The sequence below is a fragment of the Microchirus variegatus genome (genome assembly GCF_963457635.1).
Source record: "Microchirus variegatus genome assembly, chromosome: 9".
NCBI classification, from domain to species: domain Eukaryota; kingdom Metazoa; phylum Chordata; class Actinopteri; order Pleuronectiformes; family Soleidae; genus Microchirus; species Microchirus variegatus.
Window position 1 is genome coordinate 18,106,078 of NC_139810.1, and position 22,287 is coordinate 18,128,364.

General features: G+C 40.7%; 1 protein-coding gene across 1 annotated transcript; it reads right to left on the bottom strand.

The window, feature by feature from the left end:
• Window positions 1-3,928: 3,928 nt before the first annotated feature.
• tp73 (tumor protein p73) lies at window positions 3,929-21,292 on the bottom strand (the record flags this gene model as incomplete). Its single annotated transcript, XM_083894698.1, has 9 exons — window positions 21,219-21,292; window positions 20,667-20,817; window positions 14,980-15,228; window positions 6,639-6,825; window positions 6,399-6,514; window positions 5,214-5,323; window positions 4,422-4,564; window positions 4,243-4,331; window positions 3,929-4,060 (listed from the first exon to the last, which is right to left on the bottom strand). Exons 1-9 carry the CDS (start codon window positions 21,275-21,277, stop codon window positions 3,929-3,931), a joined length of 1,236 nt encoding a protein of 411 aa, XP_083750824.1. The 5' UTR covers window positions 21,278-21,292.
• Between the last annotated feature and the right edge of the window lie 995 nt (window positions 21,293-22,287).

Below are 22,287 nucleotides of genomic sequence, written 5' to 3' on the forward strand. Positions count from 1 at the left end.
GATTGCACCGTGGTTAATCATGTTAAATGGCAATCTAAGAATAAAACTGGAATGTTGCTATTAAATATCCACAATCAAGTGCCATGAAGATACACACTAGGTACACAAATAGCTATAATTAGAACGAAGACCCTGCCCTGCAAGGTTTTTAAAAATATACAGAGAAATGCTACTATCTTGTCTAGTGTCTTGATAAACAGGTTTGCCATTTTATTATTCACAACTCTGATTAAATCCCTGTAATTAAAATATAATACTGTTGCAGATATTTTCGTTTCAGCTGTTTCTATGCACTTTGCATTATTGGACTCAATGACATTTGATATTACTGTACTGGGTGATTTAGGTTTCCATTATGAGTTTTCTTGAATAGACTACATGCTTTTTTAGCAGTGTAAAGATAAGAAGACCCGGGTTTGAGACCTGGTCGGAACAAGGGCCTTTCATCATGGAGTTTGCATGATCTCCCCTGGGGTGCGTGGGTTTTCTCCCGGTTCTCCGGTTTCCTCCCACAGTCCTAACCCTCAATCCTCATATGGAGGATAGAGCAGTAGATGATTAATGAGTGAATTCATATAATCATAAGGGCACACTGAACTGTAGAAAATAGATCAGCACGTTATCATGTCCAGTAAAAATATACACAAGTGTTTCTTCCCCTTAACACATTTACCATTCACCTGTTTGGTTTAAACAGGAGACACAAATAAACTAAACATCAATTCTTTAACCACTTCTAGTCTAAAACATTTACAAGTTACAATATATACATTTGCACAAGCAACATATGACTTAAAGAACAATAAATAAGTCAGCTGAGAACTTAAAATATCCATTGTGAGCTTCTACTGTTGCTACAGTTGATGAAAATGAAAGTGGGTGCTGTTGATGAAAAATGTGTAATCTGTTATTGCACAGAGACTCAACAGCATCCCATTACCTAAGGTCATCAACATTTATACCTAGCAATTTTAAACATGGAGTCCAAACAGTTTGCGTTTCCATTGGCATCTCCTTAACAACTGAATTGTCACATTGGTAGACTTGAGATGTCCTTCGTGTTACCTTATGGTCAGTCTTCTGGGTGGAGCAAGTGTTCAAGCGCAAAGTAAAGACAGCACAGGGAAGTGCTTTAATACAACAAACATGTCCCGCATTGGATACAGAACTTGATTTTCGGCAAAATCACTGACAGATTTACAACAGCAACACCCAACTGCACATTTGAAAGACCCTATCCACACGTTTTCTAATCCATAGATTGGCTGATTATGATTCCTGTGCCGAAACCGTCCTGAGTTCTCTTCAGGCTCAGTGAACATCACTCTCCATGAACTCCTCTTTGATGGAGTGCTTGTTGCGTGACATCTTGCAGTCAGGCATATCGAAACCAAAGTCGGCCCACTCATCAGCACCTGATGCCATCCCTGATGTCCCAACAACACCTGACCTGTTGGGGATAGTGATGGTGTGGCGGACACGGAAGTGCACGGCCTCCATGACGCGTTGGCGTTGTAGTTCCCCGCCGGCAGCCCCGATGGCTGCCATCGCTGAGGCAGCCATGTTGCTGCTGGAGCGAAGAAGCTGCTGGCCATGGTAGTCGTGGTGATGAGAAGAGGTCGGAAGTTGGATGGCAGCACCTTGTTTCATGTCCTGCAGACCCCGCCAGATGGCGAGGCGGGACTGCTCTGGTATCTTCAGTGCACCTAAATCCTGATAAAGACACCAACAGACATGGATGGAGCGTGTGACAGACACAAAGTCGGAAAACAGATGTTTTCTGCTATATTTTCATTTACTGTGTCTTCTTAAAACATTTTCTATCAAGTTGTAGAGACACAGTTGTGTGGATGTGAGTGCTGGAACAGAGTAGTTACCTCCATGGAGAGAGTCTGAAGGTGGTAGACAGACTGGAGGCCTTGGGAGGTGAAGTACTCAATGAAGTTCTGACAGCCCAGACTGGTAAGAAAACTGTACGGGGAGAAAAGCAGGGCTGCTTAGATCGTCATTTAATCACAGCTACAAAACTATAAAAAAATAAGAACTTCATCAACACTGATGAAGTGTGCAGTTGTGCCTAAGGAGAACGTAATATTTTGCCAGTTGCAGCATTTATTTTGAGACAAATTTGATTAGTATATCCTGTCAACTTGGTTGCATCCCATTATGTAACTCGCTTTTCAATCTATTATTAGTGTATTTGAAATAGTTAGGTTTGACTGACGTCTACAGAAAGTATACATCTTGATAGATGTAGTGGATGTTAAACCATAGACATGCATTTATATTAATGATTCATAAGGCCATTATTGCTTTGGTGAAGAACCTTTATTATAAATACATGAAATGTTAAGGTTTTGGAAAAACATACAATGTAAAAAGAAGCTTTCTGTACACGTTAACTGTAAAATAAACAACGATCTAGCAAATAAAAACGTCTGACGTATCAAAAAATGTTAAATGTGTGTTAGTAAACAACTGCATTGAAAAATTATCTTTGAAAAAAAAAAAAAAACAGTTTTAAATTAAATACAAATTAAACAATGAAAGTCTTTTTTAGAAGAAAAAGAAAATTCACTATAGTGCATTTCAAAGGCTGTATACACAGTGACCCAGTGAGAATGATTTTAGATGTAAGTGTATGACACACAGTTTGGCCTTTTTAGGTGACGTAAACTCCTCTGACAGCCATAGTGGAGGTCAACTCTGGAGCAGCTTGGCTATATGAGCAGAGTCAATGGACATGAGCACCATCTGGTTTTGACACTAATCATAGGGCAACTCATCGGAGCTAATTTAGGTGAGTACACCAGATGTTTTGTAAATTACTTTCAGACAATTAACAAAGACATAGACAAACACAATTACTTTGTACTACTGGGGTCAGGACAGTTTTGTGTCATCAGGGCCAAAATTTGGAAGCAGACAAACCAAAAACACCCTTTTATTAACCTATCCGTACTAAACAAGCTTTCCACTAGATGCTCCTTTTTTTTAACTGTATTAATGAAACAGACATCAATAACATAGAGCCAACACTTGCACCTTCGTTATGGCACCGGCCAAGTCTATACAAAAGCAGCCACGCTCAAATCAGACTGTCTGTATAACACACTTCCATCTGGACACATTTCACTGCGACAAGTAAAAAAAAACAAAAAAACAAAAAAAAACAGTTTGACCAAATTTGTTAAACATAGTCAAACAAAAGTTGTTGTTTTGGCATCAACAAGTGCATCTGATTGTCTGCTGGCCTTTTACAGGAGAATAAAGTAGGAGTGTCATTGGAGGGTGAGGTACCTGACAAGGCTGGGGTCAGGATTATATGGAGGGGGCGGGCTGCAGTGAGAAGCAGACACTATAGTCTGACTGCTGTGGCCACCGTTCATGTCACCGTTGCCCTGCATGTGGTGGTTGTTGAGCATGTTTGAACCTGTGAGACAGAGAGAGCGGTCAGTAAATCATCAGCAGCAATTTGTGAAGAGCGAAAAACATCGTCCAAAACGCTGTCTTTGCGTCATATTTTTCCCTTTTTAAATCAAATCGGTTCGCTTCGTCCGATTTGAATCGCATACAGAGTAGGTACTCACTCATATGAGCTATGGAGGTGGGGGCAGTGGGGTGTTGCTGGAGCTGCTGCCCCACCAGCTGGTTGGCTGAGGGCATTTTGTTGAGGCCTCCGTGGCCATGGAGCTTGTTCATGTTGGACAGCGGAGAGTACGAGGACGGGGATGATATGTGACTCCTGGGAAAAAAAAGCAGAATCATTTGGTAGAAGTTAGTGTGCGTTTGTGTTGGACATCTGCCAACAATTTCACAAATTAAAGTCTACTTTTTGCTTTTTGTGTGGAGTTTATAACCTCACCTTCATGTGGGAAAATGAGCAGCTATACGTGTGCTTGTGCATATGCATGTGTGATGGAGTAACTCACGGTCTCTGCAGCAGTTGCTGCTGTGTTTGTTGTCTGTAGGACTCCACCAGCTGCTGTGGCACCAACTCAACCAGCTCTAAACTGTCTTTAATCTTCATCAGCAGCTCAAAATTCTCCCTACCACGAACCTGCAGCCAGTATAATGCCAAACATAAGCAATGGTGTAACCGCAGGGTTGCGTCGTACCTCATAAGGTTCATTGGTTTTTAACAGTTTTTGGCTTTTTTTCATGTCCCTGTGGATATTTTCACATACACGATCTGAGGGATATCTATATATTCATATAATAAGGAAATTGCTTGTTACTTACAGGAATATAGTAAATCTCTTCATCTCCATGTCGTCTCTTCCTCATGTTAATATTTGGACTAGGAATATTCGGCGGACTCTGTTTAAAATCTGAACACAATGGAATGATACTTTAACAGGTTTTCGAACACATTTCACAACAATGACGCCAACTTCAATTGTTTCAAAAGCTCTACTCACTGCGCTTGCTGGCGCTGCCATTTTTGGCCACACTCTCATTCAGAGCCTGTTGTTCCCTGAAGTGGTCCTCGTCGGCTTTGCGGTCTCTGCCGGGACACGCACATATCCGACCTTCAAAGGACCTTCTGCCCAGGACTTGACCACTGGAAATGTGATAGGGCACAGGAAATAGACTCATTAATGTGGATTAATTCACTGAAAACATCACAGAATGCCCCGAAACAGGGTCATTCCACGACATGTAATACTATTTATAGTCTGCTGTGTCTAACGTAACATGTATTTTGTTTTGAAATGATGTCCTCTCGTATGCTAGTATTATTGTGAAATTTTGTAAATTTGATAAAACGCAAGTAAAAGAGCCATAAATCAATACATATGACAAGGACAGTGCTTGTTGGAGTAAAAAAGAGATGCCTTTTTTAAACCTTGGAACAGAACAACCGAGATATTCTGTTAAAAATTTTTTTTTTTTCACACTATATAAACACACATGAGAAAGAAGTAATGTTTAAAATCAGATGGAATTCGGGAAATAAGTCACAGTTCAAAGTTCGCTTGGCTTGTTTTTATGAAAAAAAAACCTGCAAAAAAACCAGCCTATTTTGTGACTTCTGTACAATTATTGCTACTTTATATTACTACTAAAAATGTATATAAAATTAATCATAACAACAGCACATTTTTTAAAGCCTGAATATTTGACCTATGACCACCCCCCCAGGATGTCCATATAAGGAGTTGTGTATTACTCCCAAGGCAATTTACCAAAGGTGTGTGTTACTGACTTACTCCCTTGTCTCCAAAGTGATGATGATGAGGATCGGTCTCCTGTTCATGCCACCCACACAGCTGCTGTTGCACATGAAGTTGTATAGGATGGTGGTAAACTCAGTCCCCACCTGCAATGCAAAAACAATGAACCCCAAAACAATAAGTGCATGCCTCTGGTTGGTGTTTGTGTACAGGAACAATATAACATCTTCACCTGAAGATTGACTCTGTCAAGCGGTACTACACTCTTAGAAATAAGGGATCCTTCCCTTCCCGAAGAAAGGGTTTTTCAAGGGTTCTTGGTAACACTAATGGTTCCAGTAAGAACCATTTTGATCCAGAGAACCCTTTAAAACCCCTTTCCTAAATAAAGGGTTTTAAAAAAGTTCTTGGTGGAACCCTCCGAAAGGGTTCCAGGTGGAACCTTTATAAAAAAGGTTCTACCTGGAGCCAAAAAAGGGTTCTCCTATGAGGACAAGCCGAAGAACCTTATATGGTTCTACTTAGCACTTTTATAGTGTACACTTTTAGAGTGTAGGGATTTTTGAGCAGTGGAGTTCTCTTGAGCGTTTCATAGGTGCAGTCATCTCATTTTACTATCACAGTGTTCATACAGTATCACTCATTTAATGATTTTGTGAATGAATGGACACTTTGTATATATATATATATATATATATATATATATTCTTTTTTTAAATGACAAACATGACAAAACATTTTTAGTTATGTGTTAATCTATTTAAGGATGTTTGTGATTATCTTTGTCCCTTTCAATATGACTGAACCGCCACTAGAGGGCAGTGATACAGCACATTGGTAATCATTAACTTCATCAGTGAAGATTCCTCACCTTTGAGACTCAATGTACACGGAGTCTATATCTATTCACGTGTCTCTTTTCCCCCCTTTTTTTAACGAATCAGTAAATAAACAGAAATGACCTTGACTGACCCATTGACTTGAACAACAACACAAAATTGACTTAGTATTAGGAACACATTTTAAAAATCATTTAAAATGTGAGATCTGCTATATATATATATATTTTGTTTTTTACCAAACCAAAATCCTTGCTTCAATGTCATGAATTTAAATACCAAAAATGGATGAGAATTCACTTATTTGCAATTCATAGATAACAAGTTGCACATACATAATACAATGTTGTTTTCTCTATACAGAAGCTGATGAACCACCAACCTGTGGTGACTCGTAGGGCACGAAGACGCTCTGTCGGCCTGTGACAGGATCGTCCACATACTGAGACAGGTTGTTCCCCTCCACCCGGATCAGGTGACTAGCTGGGGCTGCTTGACCTTTGAGAAGAAAGATGGAAGAAAGGTAAGGATGCATTCTGCTTGTTCATAACCCAGTCTTATTTTTTTTTTTTTTTTTAATACTTGAATGCACAACATTTATCTGTGTCTCCCGTGTGATTACCATCATTAAAATCCCGCCCCAGTTCATGATTGGGGCAGCGTTTGACCACTTCTGTGACATGCTCCGCCTTCTTGTAGACGGGCATGGCTCTGATGATGCTGCCATGTGGAGGAGAGGAGGACAGTTTGATCTGGATTGGACAGGTTTTGGCAATCTGACAGTAGAGCTTCTTCAGCAAGGGAGAGTACTGGAGGAGGAGGAGGGGGGGAGAAATAAAACACAAGGAGTCAGTGGACACTTGACAGTGATCGGAGATGATATATTATGGCAACTATGAGAGTCTGTGTGTGAGTGAAAGAGACATTTCCATGAGAGATTGTCAGAACATTCAGTCACCATAAGTATCCTTGTGACAATGGACAAAAAGGCATAAGGTTGTACGCTCATCGAGTACTGCTTTAAAATGAAATAACCATATAATCCTAATGCATTTTAAGTCATAAAAAAGATAAATGAACAAATAAAAATCTCGGCGATGATGTGACATACATGATGCTGTATATATATATATAAAAATATATATATAAATGGTATATATATCGTCATGATGCATGACTGAAGAACAAAACTGTGTCATTCGAGGAAAGGGAGAGTGTGAAAGGAAAGAGAGAGGGAAACTATAAAACAGTCAGCACTGAATTGTAGTCTGTGTTGTAAAAGTAATTACTGTGTTATTAGAATAAATAATTATTATACGGTAGGGCAGGTTTGTGGGCGCTGCAGGTGGCAGACGTTCAAAAGGACAGACTGGGGGAAAAAAATGTCCCTTTATGATTACCAGCTGGGGGGAGAAAATGGGTGATAATTCAAAATGTTGCTCGATATTGAACAGAAGTCACACTAAAGTGTGCTACAGTCAAACTCAGGCAGAATGTGCCGAGTTATGTTAAAGCCAAGTTTTCAATAATTCCCTCAGTTTACGAGCGTCTACACATGCGCGTGTGTGTAACTGCCTGTTCAGACGCATCCAAAGGCACACGGACAAAAGCCTCAACATGTTCCAACATAATCACAAAATCTGAAAAATCTCCCCCACAGAAATCAAATTGGGACCTTCCAGGAGAAAAATGAAGACCGTTATCCTGTATGGGCTTGTTGCAATGAGCTGGAATACAAATGAAATATACAGCTCAGAATTTGTCATATACTGTGTAGATAAACATGTTTTTTTTTTTTTAAATGTAATATATAGAGCTGCAACTATTGATTATTTTCTTAATTAATTAATCTGTCGATTATTTTCTTGATTAATCTTTTGGTCCATAAAATGTCAGAAAATGTAAAAAAAACAAAAACCTTGATCAGTGTTTGTCAAACCTGGAAATGACAATGTTCTTTAATGTCTTGTTTTGTCCACAAACCAAAATGATTAAATTCTAAGGATTTCTTTGTTTATGTGGTGCAAAGAAACATGGAAAATATTCACATTTAAGAAGCTAAAACAATCAAAAATCTTGTTTTAATTCAAACCAATTAATCAATTATCAAAAATAGTTGAAGATTAATTTAGTCATCGATTAAAAATCGATTAATCGTTTCAGCTCTTGTAATACTCCCTTTTCAATATTTGAAAAAGAGTGTGAGAAAGAGTAAGCGAAACAGAAAATATGTGAATGAATTGAGCTGGACAAACATTGCTGGAAAATTGACCAGTTAAATTGTCTGAATCTTAAACATCACACCAGGTTATTTTCAGAGTTTCAATTAGGAGAAGCTCGTCAAATGACAAAAAATACTTAATAATAACCCTTAAAGGTGCATTATGTAATAAATCTAAAGCAACTGGCCATAACATATGTCACAGAGACTCAGGAATGTTCATATAACAAACTGAACTCACCAACAACAACAGTACAGCCAAAATATTTGCATTAAAAAATATATTTTGCAGACTTGCAGTTTATGTTTTGAAATCATGTTTTAGCATGTGGCGCCACCTACCGTCGTCTAACAATCATTGCAGTCAGTAGAGTCTCAGCTGCCGAGCAACCACGGGTTGCCAGTAACGTCAGAAAACGAAACCTAAAAGACCTCTGTATATTTTGAATTTGAATCTAGTAACCATTTTTGGCCACATTCTTACATATGGCACCTTTAAATGTGCCATGTCTTCAAAAATAACCCTGCTGATCTCTTCGGGGTTCATCTCACCCTCTGCTCTGATGAAAGTTGCTGTATAAAGTTTTCTGCTGCATTACTGGAATTGTTGTATTTGCTTGACCGTTAGACCACATCAGTGTCCACATTAGGGTCCATTGATTCACTTGCCAGAGGAGCTTCACCCCTTTCTCTTCCCAGCAAATCCCCAATTTATCTTTTACTCTGCCACTGATGGAAAAGACGCTCCTGCACCTCATCATTTTTCTTTTCCATAAATATCCACTCAGTACTTTAGATGTACATCTCTGCTTTTTATAAATTGACACTGATTATTCAGACTCTTTGATATTTGACTGTCTTCCCTGAGGATTTTGTGTTGTGACACTGTTACTAAGACCCTCACAACAATACACTTATTGCAGACTCTCTCTATCACGCACGCACGCACGCACGCACGCACGCACGCACGCACGCACGCACACACACACACACACACCCTTAGCCACGAGCACTCCCTTGAAGGCAGTGGAAATACCTGTGCACAACATTACCTTTTTCCCACCTTTCTTTCCCTGACAAGTCCCAACACTTCTTCCATACCATGAATAAATAATTTCCCTCAGATACACCAGGCAGACGGGCGTCTTTTATTCACAGACCTATTTTTTTGTGTTGCGACATTTGCATTTAAAAGCCAGTGTTTTTCTTTCCATCCCAATTACAACACACCATTTAACTCTTTCAGTGATTGAAAAGAAGAAAACAGTAACTGGTTTTAACTCATGATATTCAAATTATGACGCAGTGGTCGTGTGACGTATTCCTCATAGTGATCGACATGGGTGGTCCTCAGAGTTGTTGACAAGTCAACAGCTATTTCTGCAGGTTAACTGAACTCAGGTTTTAAACAAGAGAATAATACCAGAGACAAATCCTTAATCTTGAGTCACACAAATACCGTGACTCAGTGGAGGAGCAGGGGTTTGATGTCAACGTGGCCCTGGGCAAGACACTGAACTCCACATTTCTGCTTAGGCCTGGCAGGAGTGTGTGAATGGATCTGTGAATGAGTATGAGCGATGTGCACTTTATAAATGTGTGAGTGTATGGATGAATGTCAGAACGGTCACATGTGCACTATGTTTTAGAGTACTTATGTATATACAGTCCAGCTTCTTGTATTGATCACTCCAACCATTTTTTTTTTTTTTACAAATTATTCTAACATACACTACCATTCAAAAGTTTGGGGTCACTTAGAAATGTCCTTATTTTTGATTATAACATTTACACTCTATACATTGTTAATGTGGTAAACGACTATTCTAGCTGAAAATGTCTGGTTTTTAATGGGATATGTACATAGGTGTATAGAGGCCCATTTCCAGTGTTCTAATGGTACATTGTGTTTGCTAATCACGTTAGAAGGCTATTGGATGATTAGAAAACCCTTGAAAACCCTTGTGGGATGATGTTAGCACAGCTGAAAACAGTTTAGCTGGTTCTTTGACCAGAGCAAAGTTTGAAGGGTAAAATAATTTTTTGGAATAAAAATCATTATTTCTAATCTTGTCAATGTCTTGACTATATTTTTGCAACTCTTTTGATGAATAAAAGTGTTACTTTTGATGGAAAACACAAAAGAATTGTATAGATGACCCCAAACTTTTGAACGGTAGTGTATAACAGTTCCATGACTCTCCCTAAGCAATAAGCCCAGCAGTAGTAGAAAAAGTGCAGGTCAGCAGTATGATGATACTGTTTTTGAACATGTCAGAGTTCGTTAACGAGTCATAAATGACTTCTGACTCCAGTCTTCCGGGATGCAGAAGCCGTGGGAGATGTCTCAACTCGTCCAGCACACAAACTAGTGTACACATGCACCGACAATGAATCGGTATGCGCACACATACACATCACTTGGTGGGGCCCCCCCCCCCCCCCCGTACTCCTTTTTGTCAGAATGAAGTATTAATAAAGGAAGTACAGTATCTATGTGATGCGTACCCTCCTGTCCAGACAAGAGATGCATAATATTCACACCTGTATGATGAACAAGCTGGGCTTTGTTTCACGGAAGGACAAAAAAGGATGGAGAAAAGTGCAACACCAAAACTAAATACAAATCATGCAGATTAGGTTAGAAACTACCAATATTCAGTTTAAACAAGGTGATTTGCTGATTTTGAGACACAATGTTAGTGAATTACTTACGTTTCAAAGCACTTTCAATGTAAATGTACGAGAGTTTTGTGTTAAATACTGTCCTTGTTGAGGGGAAAAACAAGCTCCTCCTTCTCAAGCCCCATCCCTCTGGAGCAGATGTAGATATTTTCTATTTTCCTTCACATGGTGTGTACTCCTGTCATTTGTCTAAAATTACAATGCGATATCAGCAAAAAAATAATACAAGGATTGTTTAATCAAATGTGCCAGAAAACCAAGTCATCCCAAAACCATCCATCCATCCGTCCATCTATTCCTGCCTCAGCACATCAGACAAATGTAGACAGGCCCCGGCAGGCTCCTGGAGACGAGGTGATAATTGCCAGACCGTCATCCATATACACAAGCAACAACTTGCCCGCCACAAATTCACTTAAGTGTCCAAATATCGAATACATTTATGTCCGCATGTACACGCACACACACACACACACACACACGCGCGCGCGCACGTGCACTTAAAGTAATTGCAGTTTGTCTTGAGACTGTGAAATGTGGAAAGATGTAGAGACTTTTGCCTTTTTTTCTTCACAAATTTTAATCCCGTTCTCTAACGTACCTAAGATCTAATTCATCCTAACCGTCCTGTCCCTTTTCACCAGTTTAAATGAATGTATTTGAATGATGTATATATTGAGTAAATAAAAAGGAAAGGTTTGTGTAGCAGAAGAGAGGTAAATACTGGAGAGGATACTGGATAAAACACTCATACCTGCACACTGTGGTGCAGGCTGACTATACTGTATATAGGACTTGCATTTGCATTTGTCATATATTTATGGATGCTGAGCACTGACATATATGAGAAAAAAAATATCCACTATGTTTTTCCCAAATGTGATGTGGTGGTCAGGAAGGCCACTGGTGGTGGGGCTGTGGAGGATGCACGAGGAAAGGCGGAGAAGGTTGCGTTGAGCCGGGCGTGTTGGGGCCTGCATCCTAACGGAGAGAAGCTAATAGCTGGGAAAAGCAGCTTCTAAAAGCTGCCGTGCAGTGCATGTTCCAACCTGTGTGTGTATCCCCCCCCCCCCCCCCCCCCGATGTGCGTGCGTGTGCGCACACAATCACACAAACTGAAGTCTGAGCGTATGAAAAGGAGTCTTATTATTTGACAAGACATGGGTGTTACATCTCATTTCCAGCCACAGTGACGCTTGCCTGGGTCCAAGCCAGGGAATCATCTTCAAGGGCTGAGATAGCGGCAGAGTTTCAGAGCTATTATCACTAATGCTCAGTGTCTTGACTAGACAGGAGGGGGACTGGAGGATTACCAGGCTAGCTTAAGATGGGCTTGGATGGATTTAGTGCATGTGGAAACATTTTTGATAGATGGAAAAAAAGAGCCTCTTCTCTTCTCTTCTCTTCTCCTGCCTTGGTAGTCACCTGTAAACAGCCACCTTTCTCATACAGATGCCACCCACTACTGGGAGGCATTTGAAGACTAGGTAACTGATTGTAGTCAATATGCCCCTATGGTGTTTGGCATTCCCCACAGCCTGAGGCCATAGGAAATCAGCAAGGAACCCAGATTGTTCACTCCTTTAGTCAAACAAGGTGACTCAATTTGGTTCAGGTAGTTGTACTTTTCAAAACGTGTTCAAACATTGGCATTAGTCTTATTTTGCATAAGCACATGCACATGCACACACACACACAAATCCTCATCCAACCCTGGTGTTATTTTGGGGGGGAATCCCCTCCCATTAGCCGAATGGTATTCATTCCAAAGGCCTTGACCGTAATCTCTTTTCTTTTCTTCTCTTTTCACAACCATCACTTCTAAAACGACCTGCCCTTGATCTAAGCCCTCAAAAGCATTTTCACACTGAGCTCAAACGTAGCTTGGCACATGTTTATGTAAACTTGGTTACTCTTTTTTTTCTTTTCCCCTCACGTTTAAATTCAAATCAGCTCTTGAACACGCTGTGAATTTTGTCAATCATGAAATCATGAAAGAAACTCTTGCATGAATTTCATTACAGCAAGAACTGCATTAGGAAATGTTTGGCATCACACCACACTGCATCACTTCACACAGTGCTTTGTTGCGTTATAATTACTCTATAATAATCCTCAAATACCTCTTCTCATACTTGGTCAATCTTATAATCAAGACAGAAACAAAGCATTACAGTAAACTCCATAAAAGCTATGAGCAATCACCTTTCTCCCTCTTACTCTAATCCCTCATTTTTTTAATTGCAGTAGTGGAAACTAAATAATCATAGGCTTGCTCAAAGTACTTTCTGCTGCCTCATCATCTGTATCATAAGTCATGTGATATAGTCAAAAACTCTATTGTAATCTGTTGTCTATTTTGGGTTAAAAACAAAGGGGTAAAATGCTACAACTTGAGGTGTTCAGGCAGGTAGTATCAAGGCTTTTTTCTTTGCTGATAAAACCGGGATCATTTTTGAAGTTATCATCTACACAAACCAAATCCAAAGAAAATCGCAGGGATAATAATATGAGTGTGGGGTTTTACGGTGAGTACAAAAGCAATAGAAAATCTATTGGCCGGTGCCTTTCAGTTTAAAATAGAAAGATATACTACTAGTTTTTTAATTTAGTTTTATAATTAAATATTAAGCTAAACAAATTAGTTTCAACAGCACCATTAGTTTGGCTGTGAGGACGACCTGAGCGCAAAGTCAGAAGTGAGAGAAAAGAAATGACAGATTTAAGAAGGGAATGTGGATAAACTTCAGGCGCCAGGGGTGACAGCCATGAGTGTGTGTTAAGATCGGGAAGAGACGCTGCAGGTCAAAGACCACTGCACTAATGTCCAGAGGGGGATCTCCTTACATGCACCATGCAACGCCAAGCATGGTTACTTCCAGGAAACACAGCCATGGAGTAGCGCATCAGTCTCTCACACACACAAACACACTTACAGGCCTGAACGCTCACACACACACAAAGAGATAAACACACACACACACACACACAGAGTAAAGGAAGTGCAGTTTGTCTCTCATCTCTCTTATTTCAGGGAGGTCAACTGTGTGACAGTTAGAGGTGACACCTTTCCAACAGGAGACTTCTCACTGGGTCATGATGAGTTACACAGATCCCATTTCACCTGTCTCTCAGCACCACTACATCACTAGGCAGTTGTGTTTGTTGTGTTTATTAGGTTTGGCTTAGTCTTGACCTAAGGTCCTGAGTTCAGTGCAGGTACCTCTGAGTGATTTACTGCTGGAGACCTTCTGTTTATCTTGGCCTATATGATATATAATCGTTGATATGCATTATAAATAGACAATACAGTTTTCTCACAAAATGTCCCAAAACAAATATCAGTGCATATTAATCTTGCTCCTAAAATGAAACAAAAGGTTTATTAAAACCTGACATAGCTTTCTACATGGGCAGTATTGAATAAAACTGGTATATAATGTCCTTAAATATCAATACATATCTACATAATATTTGAACATTGTGCAAAGACCTGTCAGTCTAACATTTATTGTGATAATTATCAATATAAACTGAATTTTAAATCTTGTTAAAATCCTGTTAAAAGTATATAAAAAAAATTAGCATTACAACATGTTAGTGCTACTCGAGCTCGCATATGAACAACATGTGGTGGAACCATTCCTAAACTTATAATAGACTATTGTGAGTAAAACAGTGTTGTAATGGATTAACAGATTGACTCTAAAAGATTAACACACAGGACAAAATGTGTCTCCAACACGTCCCAGACTTTCCCTGTTGCACTAGATTTGATTGCAGGAGGTGAGTAGAGGACAACATGAGTGACTGAATGATGCATCGTTTTTTTTTTTTTCCTTCTTCTTCTTGCACGTGACTTGCCTGCATGTGCTGGCTTGAGTGACTGTGAACATGTGCATGTGAAAGAGTGTCTTTGTGTGGATGTTTATGTGTGTGCAATACAGATAATCAATAAGACAGTGAGTCTGAGATGCGAGTGAAAAAAACAAACAAAAAACACACACACTTGGACATACTCGCTGCACACCAGAGCCAAGAAAGTGTGTGTACTCACGGTCCATGTGGCAGACTTGGCGGTGCTGGACTGCTGGAAGGACACCTGGAAGGTGTGCGGTCCCGGGTAGTCGGTATTGGAAGGGATGGCAGGGGCAGGCGACAGGCCCTCGAAGGTGGAGTTGGGCTGAGAGTAGGGTGAGGGGGTGGGCACGGTGGACGAGGAGGCGTTCTCGGAGCTGTAGGGGCTGGCGGGCGTTGCGCGGCTCCCCAGGCTCTCCATGCTGCTGCTCAGCAAGTTGTACTGGGACTGGGGAGAGAAAAAAGAGGGAAAAGAATGAGGGAGGCGGAGGAGGGAGGAGAGAGACAGAGGGAGGACACAGGTAGAGGTGCTGGAGAGACGGGGGCCTGGAGATTGAAGGAAGGTCAGATTACAGTGGGAAGGGAGAGCTGTGTGTAGTGTGTGAGTGCGCGTTGCATGTATAATTGTTTTAGGTGTTCAACTGAGTTTTCTATGTAAAGCAAGGTGAGAAAAATCATTACATGTTTGGGACCGTGTGTGTGTGTGTGTGTGTGTGTGTGTGTGTGTGTGTGTGTGTGTGTGTGTGTGTGTGTGTGTGTGTGTGTGTGTGTGTGTGTGTGTGTGTGTCAGTCAGTTGTAGTCCTCACAGTAGCCTCCTTGGGGCTATGCGAGGTGAGTTGTAAAACAGGCATAATCTGTGTTTTGCCTAATTGCCTGCCATTCCTCTCTTGTCCTCTGTGTTAAAGAAAAGAGAGGGGAAATGTGTTGCACTGTATGCAGTGACACTGTTAAAGCACTTTGTGAGGCCCATATATAGATGGGCTACTATACAGTGGAGGGAAATTACTATGTTGGCCTTTGCAATTCTACTTTCGTCAGTGTTCCTTTGACAATTCCTCATCACACTTGAACAAAAACATAAAAATTGTAAAAAACACAAAAAAGCCAATCACAGCAAGTCCACCTGCCCATCCTCTGCTCATCAACATCCAACGGTTACCATCTTTGAAAACTGACTCCATGTATTTTATTATTTAATTCCATCCTACATTCGAAAAGTTCTAACTCAAGAAGAAAAACAATTTACAAGCAACTGACTGTATTGTCCATATGTGGGTCAAATAACTGACAGTGATTTCACACTGGAATAGACACAGTATTGCACATCCACACACACACACACACACACACACACACACACACACACACACACACACACACACTCCCCCATGAGCAGAAAAAAACACAAAGTCTTTACCTTCTTTTTCACGTAGTACATCCTTTAGTGTTTTGGTCTCATTTGTGAACCCTTCAGTCAGAAACGTCCAAACTCAATAAAGCAAAGAAACTGCAGGACCAAGCCGAGAGTTCAACAGTGTGCAAACCTCACACTCATACACAAACACACACACACATACACACACACACACACACTCCTGACACTTGTACAGCCAGGACAGGGAAACAGGTGAGGACTGGTGTGGAGAGAGAGAAACCATAGACTGAGGCAAGAGGAGAGAAGGAGAGAGGGAAAGAGGGATGGGAACCCAAAAAATGGTACGATGTTCTAATTATGGCATGCCCGGACATAGACGGCAATGCCGGGGCGCATGTACACACATGCTCCTAAACACCTTGTGAAGGCCTGCACTAAGTAAACACTGTCTGGTCTGAGAGAGAGCGAGAGAGAAGAAGGAAACACGAAACAACATGAGTTCAAGGGTTGACTCCTGCACCAATTATTGTATATCAATATACCATTAAATCAACAAAAAAAATTCAGAGTATCATTGAAAAAGAATGGGAACAATCTGGATTTACTGGGTTTATTTTTTCTCTCCACATTTGTTAAAAATAAATCTAAATCTAAATCTACAACAGTAAAAACTAGTATTCATTCACATGGATGTACTAGGGCTTGTGTTTCTCAGCTCATCTTTGTGTTTTCAGCCTCAAACAAAAACACATTAAACACACACACACACACACACTAAACTGAGACAGAGTTGCACAAGGATATGTCAACTTCATGGCACAAGCAAAGGGACAGGTCAATGTCCTAGACTCTATGCAAACTGTGTAGGTTACATCGGGATGTACGCATGTTTGTGTGTGTGTTTGGATTTAGACATTGACTCCAACTCAGGTGGAGTCAGCCGAGGCCAGAACAAAGTAGCGGTTTGCTTATTTACTATTTCCTCTCATTAAATCACACAGTCCAGTACTGAAACAACAGTTAATCAACAGAAAACTGGTTGGAAAATATTTGAGGCGTTCCTATCATGTCTCGTTTGATGTCCTCAGTTATTTATCTTTTTTTTTCTCCTTTGAAAGTTTGTGAATGTATTCACTTTTCTATTGCTGTCTGAATACCTATGAATTTTGGGGCGCACTTGGGATTTAAAGATGTCACATGGGGCACCGGGCATTCAAAATAGGCATTTCTTGTACTTTCTTCAACTCATAAAATAACTAACCATTAATAGAGCTAGAGACCACCTAAATGTAAATTGGAATTCTACCTTGATGACGTCTTGTCAAAGGGCCTCACGGGCACAATCCCAAACACAGACAACAGAAAACCGAAAACACTTGACACACACGCGGGTGTACACTGTGTCACATAGATACAGATGCATGCAATCACAGGTGTGCTTGCACTTAATGCCGAAACTTGATCTGCAACATGTTGAAACAGAGCTCAGACCTCGACAGCAACTGTGTGAGCAATTGTGTGTATGATACAGAGAGAGAGTGTGCGTCTGTATATGTGTCCCAGCAATGCACACACCGTGTGTGCATTTTTGTTTGTCCTTAAAACTCCAAAAGGCTTTCTGAGGGTTGAAGTTAGAATCACATCTAGGTATATAGTTCACCTGCAACGACCTGGGTTTGAGTCCAGCCCAGGTCCTTCACTACATGTCTACGCCCTCCCTCTCCTATTTTCATGCTGTCTATCCTCTCAAATAATAAACTCAAAAATTAATAATTAGGTCTTGGCCGAATCACAGCATGCGTACACTTTAGTGTAGGCACTCAGTTAAGATGGTTTATATTTGGGGAAGGGGTTAGGAAATGCATGATAACAATATGTCATTATGTGTGTGACCTTTTCTGGCATAAACACAGACCTTGTCAGGACCAGTAGTCTAAAACCTGGTCCCAATGAGACAGAACCCCGATTTCTGAGGAAGTGGTTAAGTTGAGGGCTAAGCGTGAATTGTGGTTGGGTTAAGGTTCAGGTTCGGCATGAACTGGTTATGGTTCAGGTTAAGGTTAAGGATAAGGCTTTGTTTAGGCTGTCCAAATGATAGGAAGTCAATGCAGTGTCCCAAGAAGAATAGCTGTGCAAACCTGTGTGTGTTTAAGATTGAAGCTTCCCATCTCAGCAGATTCTGATGTCCCCTGTGGGCAGTCACTCTGGTAGCTGCCACTCAAAGCTGAGCTCTCAAGACCCACAACATTTAGAACTGTAGATAAGTCCCCCACAACAAGCTTTACATGTCAAGATGAGTGAAAGGTAATAGGCTGAGGATAAAGAGACTAACAACATGCTAATGACTGCCACTTAAAACTATAGTCTAAAAAAAAAGGAGGACTATCGTTTTCTTGCCATTTGACCCTAAATGTTGAAATAAAGACACAAATTCATCCATTTGTAGAATGAGGCCACATAAACAAATGACATGTGAAATGTGCTGCATGTCTAAACAATGCCAGCTATGTTAAATTGGGGGAATGAAAGGAGGCAAAACGTGGAGAGATGTGTAAGAAGGTCGCCCCCTATTGGGGAGGTTTAGGAAAGGACATAATATTAGGGAAGTCCACGTTTATGCCAAACAGTTGCAGACACAGTCTATATTAAGGTTACTGAGAACTGAGGTATACAGTGAACATTAATATTTTTAAAGTTAATTTCTTAATTCTTAATTCCTCCTAATTAATGCGAGAGGATGTGAAGGGAAAATGGAGAATGGAACTTTTCAAATAGTGACTGAATTCAAAAGTGTCAGCATTTTAGGGCCTGTGCCAACCTCTCTGTGTGTGTATATATAAGTACCTAAAATGGCTATATCATATATATATATATATGTATATATAAATATTATATCAAGACCAGCAAAGCACTATATACTGTAAATACAGAGCATTTACAAACTCTTCTCTTTCTGATATGATAATAACGAGTAATGAAGACAGTTAGAGGAAATGTATTGGAGTAAAAGTAAAAGTTGCCACACGTATAAATAAGAAAGTACAGATATGTGAATTTTGTACTTGGGTACAGTAACAAAATATTTGTACTTCATTACATTACAACACTGTATATTGTATATATAACAACAATGAAGCCTCATTATACGGGGGTTGCATTTCAAATAGTTTTGACTCAAACACACTTCAAAGTTCAATTTCAAGCCCTGGCCATGCAGAAAAAATACAGAGGAACACGAGCTTAACTTTAAACTATCAATGAACTAAAGCTGCAGAAAACACGTTCACTCCTGACTGCCCAAGTTCACCCACATTACAATCAAGTAACACTCGAAGTTTGACACACACTTGCATAAACCACCTTCACCACCACTTTCAAATGTTTTAAACCCTCCCGAACAAAAACATTAAGCTCGTATCCACTTACCGCCACATACAACATCTTTAGGCTCCTAATTGGTAAGGTGAGGCGTCCCTACGATGTCTCTGTGGCCCGCTTCTCATATAAGAGTCACACTCTGTGGTCAAATGTGAGCATAAGACTCAAGCTCTCCATGACCAGCTGGCCTCAGTGTGGTGGAGGACATGATGGGGGATACAGGACGAGCCCTGTACGCCTCTCTCTCTTCTCCTCCACTTGTTTCCCTTGCCTGGCTCGGCCTTCTAAACTTGCCTCGCATCTAACAACAAATACTCACTCCGCCCCCCCCCCCCCCCATCCATACCCACCACCCCTTTCTGTCATGACTATTCATTAAGCAGCCAGGCAGGCCCAGACTTGCCCACTTAAAGATTACATCCTACCAATATTACAGATCAGTAGGAAAAGGAAATATAGTGTAGGTGTATTTAGGAGGGATATTCATCTTTGAAAGGCGGATATGAACAGAGTGAACAAGTGACCAGGATCAATCATGCGAAAACTTCTCTATTGGTGTGAGCTTATTAAATTATTCTGCTGTTAAAATGTTAAAATAAGGCCAGATGAAGCTTAAAAACTGGGATATTTTTCCTCATTCATCAAAACAAAGGTAATTTTGCAACAACAACAAGAAGCAGGTGGACACGTCTACAAACATATTGTCTGTGCATTGCTATTAATACACACACACACACACACATGCACACAGACACACCCGAGGTCTACAGATAGATCTGCAACGGAGCAGCATGTAGCCCTCGCTTCAGGTTTAATTAGCTCTTTCCTAACAAACACACACACACACACACACTCACTCCCCCAGGCCCTACAGGCTGCTCAGCAGGGAACTAAAGAGAGGGAAAAGGCTGCAGAGGAGAGGGAATCGCATGGGAGGGAATCTCCTCAACACTGGAGGGAAAAAAGTGGACAGTTACACAAACACAAAAATGGAGAAAAGGGGAAGAGATCCGTGGGTGTGATCATGTGGGTGTGTGCCACCAAATCTGATTTTTAACAAATTCAGAAGAAGATGCAGCTTCTCAGAAAGAAAGCAAAGACTGACCACACAAGTGAAGTTTTCGTTTCTTACCATCACATTGTCATTCATGTCCCTCATGTGGTAGACATCCATGGAGACTTCGGCTGCACTACAGTGGCTCCCTGGGGTGCTGGTAGAAGGCACTGGCCGCTCACCTGACTGGCTGCCTGGTGGGAGCTCAAAGTAGGTGCTGTCTGGCTCCCTATGAATACACCAAAGTCAAAGTGGGATGAGCTTTTAAAAAATAATAATGATAATAATAAAAAATACAATGCATAAGAGGGAATTTGGACCAAAGAACAAATACATCAAACATACCTGAATATTTTAAAAGGCAGGATAATTGATGTGTATAATAAGCTTTTGTAAATACTTTTTTAATCCTTTAAAGGGAATGTTGTTTTTATCCCACATCCCAAAACCTTAATTTGGAGGATTTGTGTGATTTTCAATCAGGCATTTTATGTCATTCTTTTATTTTCACGTTCATTTTGATACATTTCATATATTTTTTTTTTAAATGTCTAAATTATTGGGTTATTTGGAAAATACGTTGTCACATGGAAAGTAAAGCAGTCATCAGTGGATGTTGTTGACACTCACAGAGAGCTCCACAGGTGCTCGAAGGTGCCTCCTTCCTCTGTGACTGTGGACTGGGACATCTTAGAGGATGGGTAGTCTGGAGAGGGATAGATCACTCTGCACAGGAGAACACACACACACACACACACACACACACACACACACACACACACACACACACACACACACACACACACACACACACACACACACACACACACACTTTTTTAAATCAATTTTTATGATTAAGGAAGAAGGAGAAGAAAGGGAGGAGTTCCGCGCGCGCACAACACAGACTCATCCAGGTGTGATCACACCAATGTGGTCCCAGTAAGGTGGCACAGGGTGTCATGGGGCCTGGACGTGCTCAGACCTGCCTGCCTCGTCATCGTCTCACTCCGAGGGGAAGCTTCCTTTCCCTCTGCAAAGTCTGAAACATCACATCACCTCCTGCGCCTTTTTCGCTCCAATAACACGGCCCTCGCTGCAATATGTCAGCTATACACTGACAGGAAACTTTGATTTCGACAGAGCAGATGACATACGCACTTGCAAAGTCTACATCCGGGCCTCCCTGTGAGGTTTTTCAATCACAATTAAACACGTCTACACTTACACGGACGGACAGGCTGCAGATTCGTGTGCTGATGATCACACGCAACACAAAAACATCCTGTCCCACACAAAAGGCCACAAACCCTTGACTTCATTCACAAGTGCTCACCGCAGCAGCGTCACATCTCCTCAGTAACCCATCTGAAGGTCTGCGCGCACACAACAAAAACTGTGCCAAAAAAGGTGCGTGGAGCTTTAAAAATGCGCTGCAGTTCATTTTCCTGCAGGAATATGTCGTTAATTTCCTCCCCTTCTGAAGTGATTACTGTGAGTTTAAATCGTCCTACTGTTACCTTATCTCTACAGGCTGCATGGAACAAGGCCCCTTCTCTCTCTGGTCCCAATCGATTGAAGATATGCAGTTTGGTAAACATCTTTAGTGATGTAATGACTGTTTAACTACCCCCCCCCCCACCATGAGCGTATTAAACGACACATTCAGGCACGTTCAACTTTTGAAATGGACATTAGATAA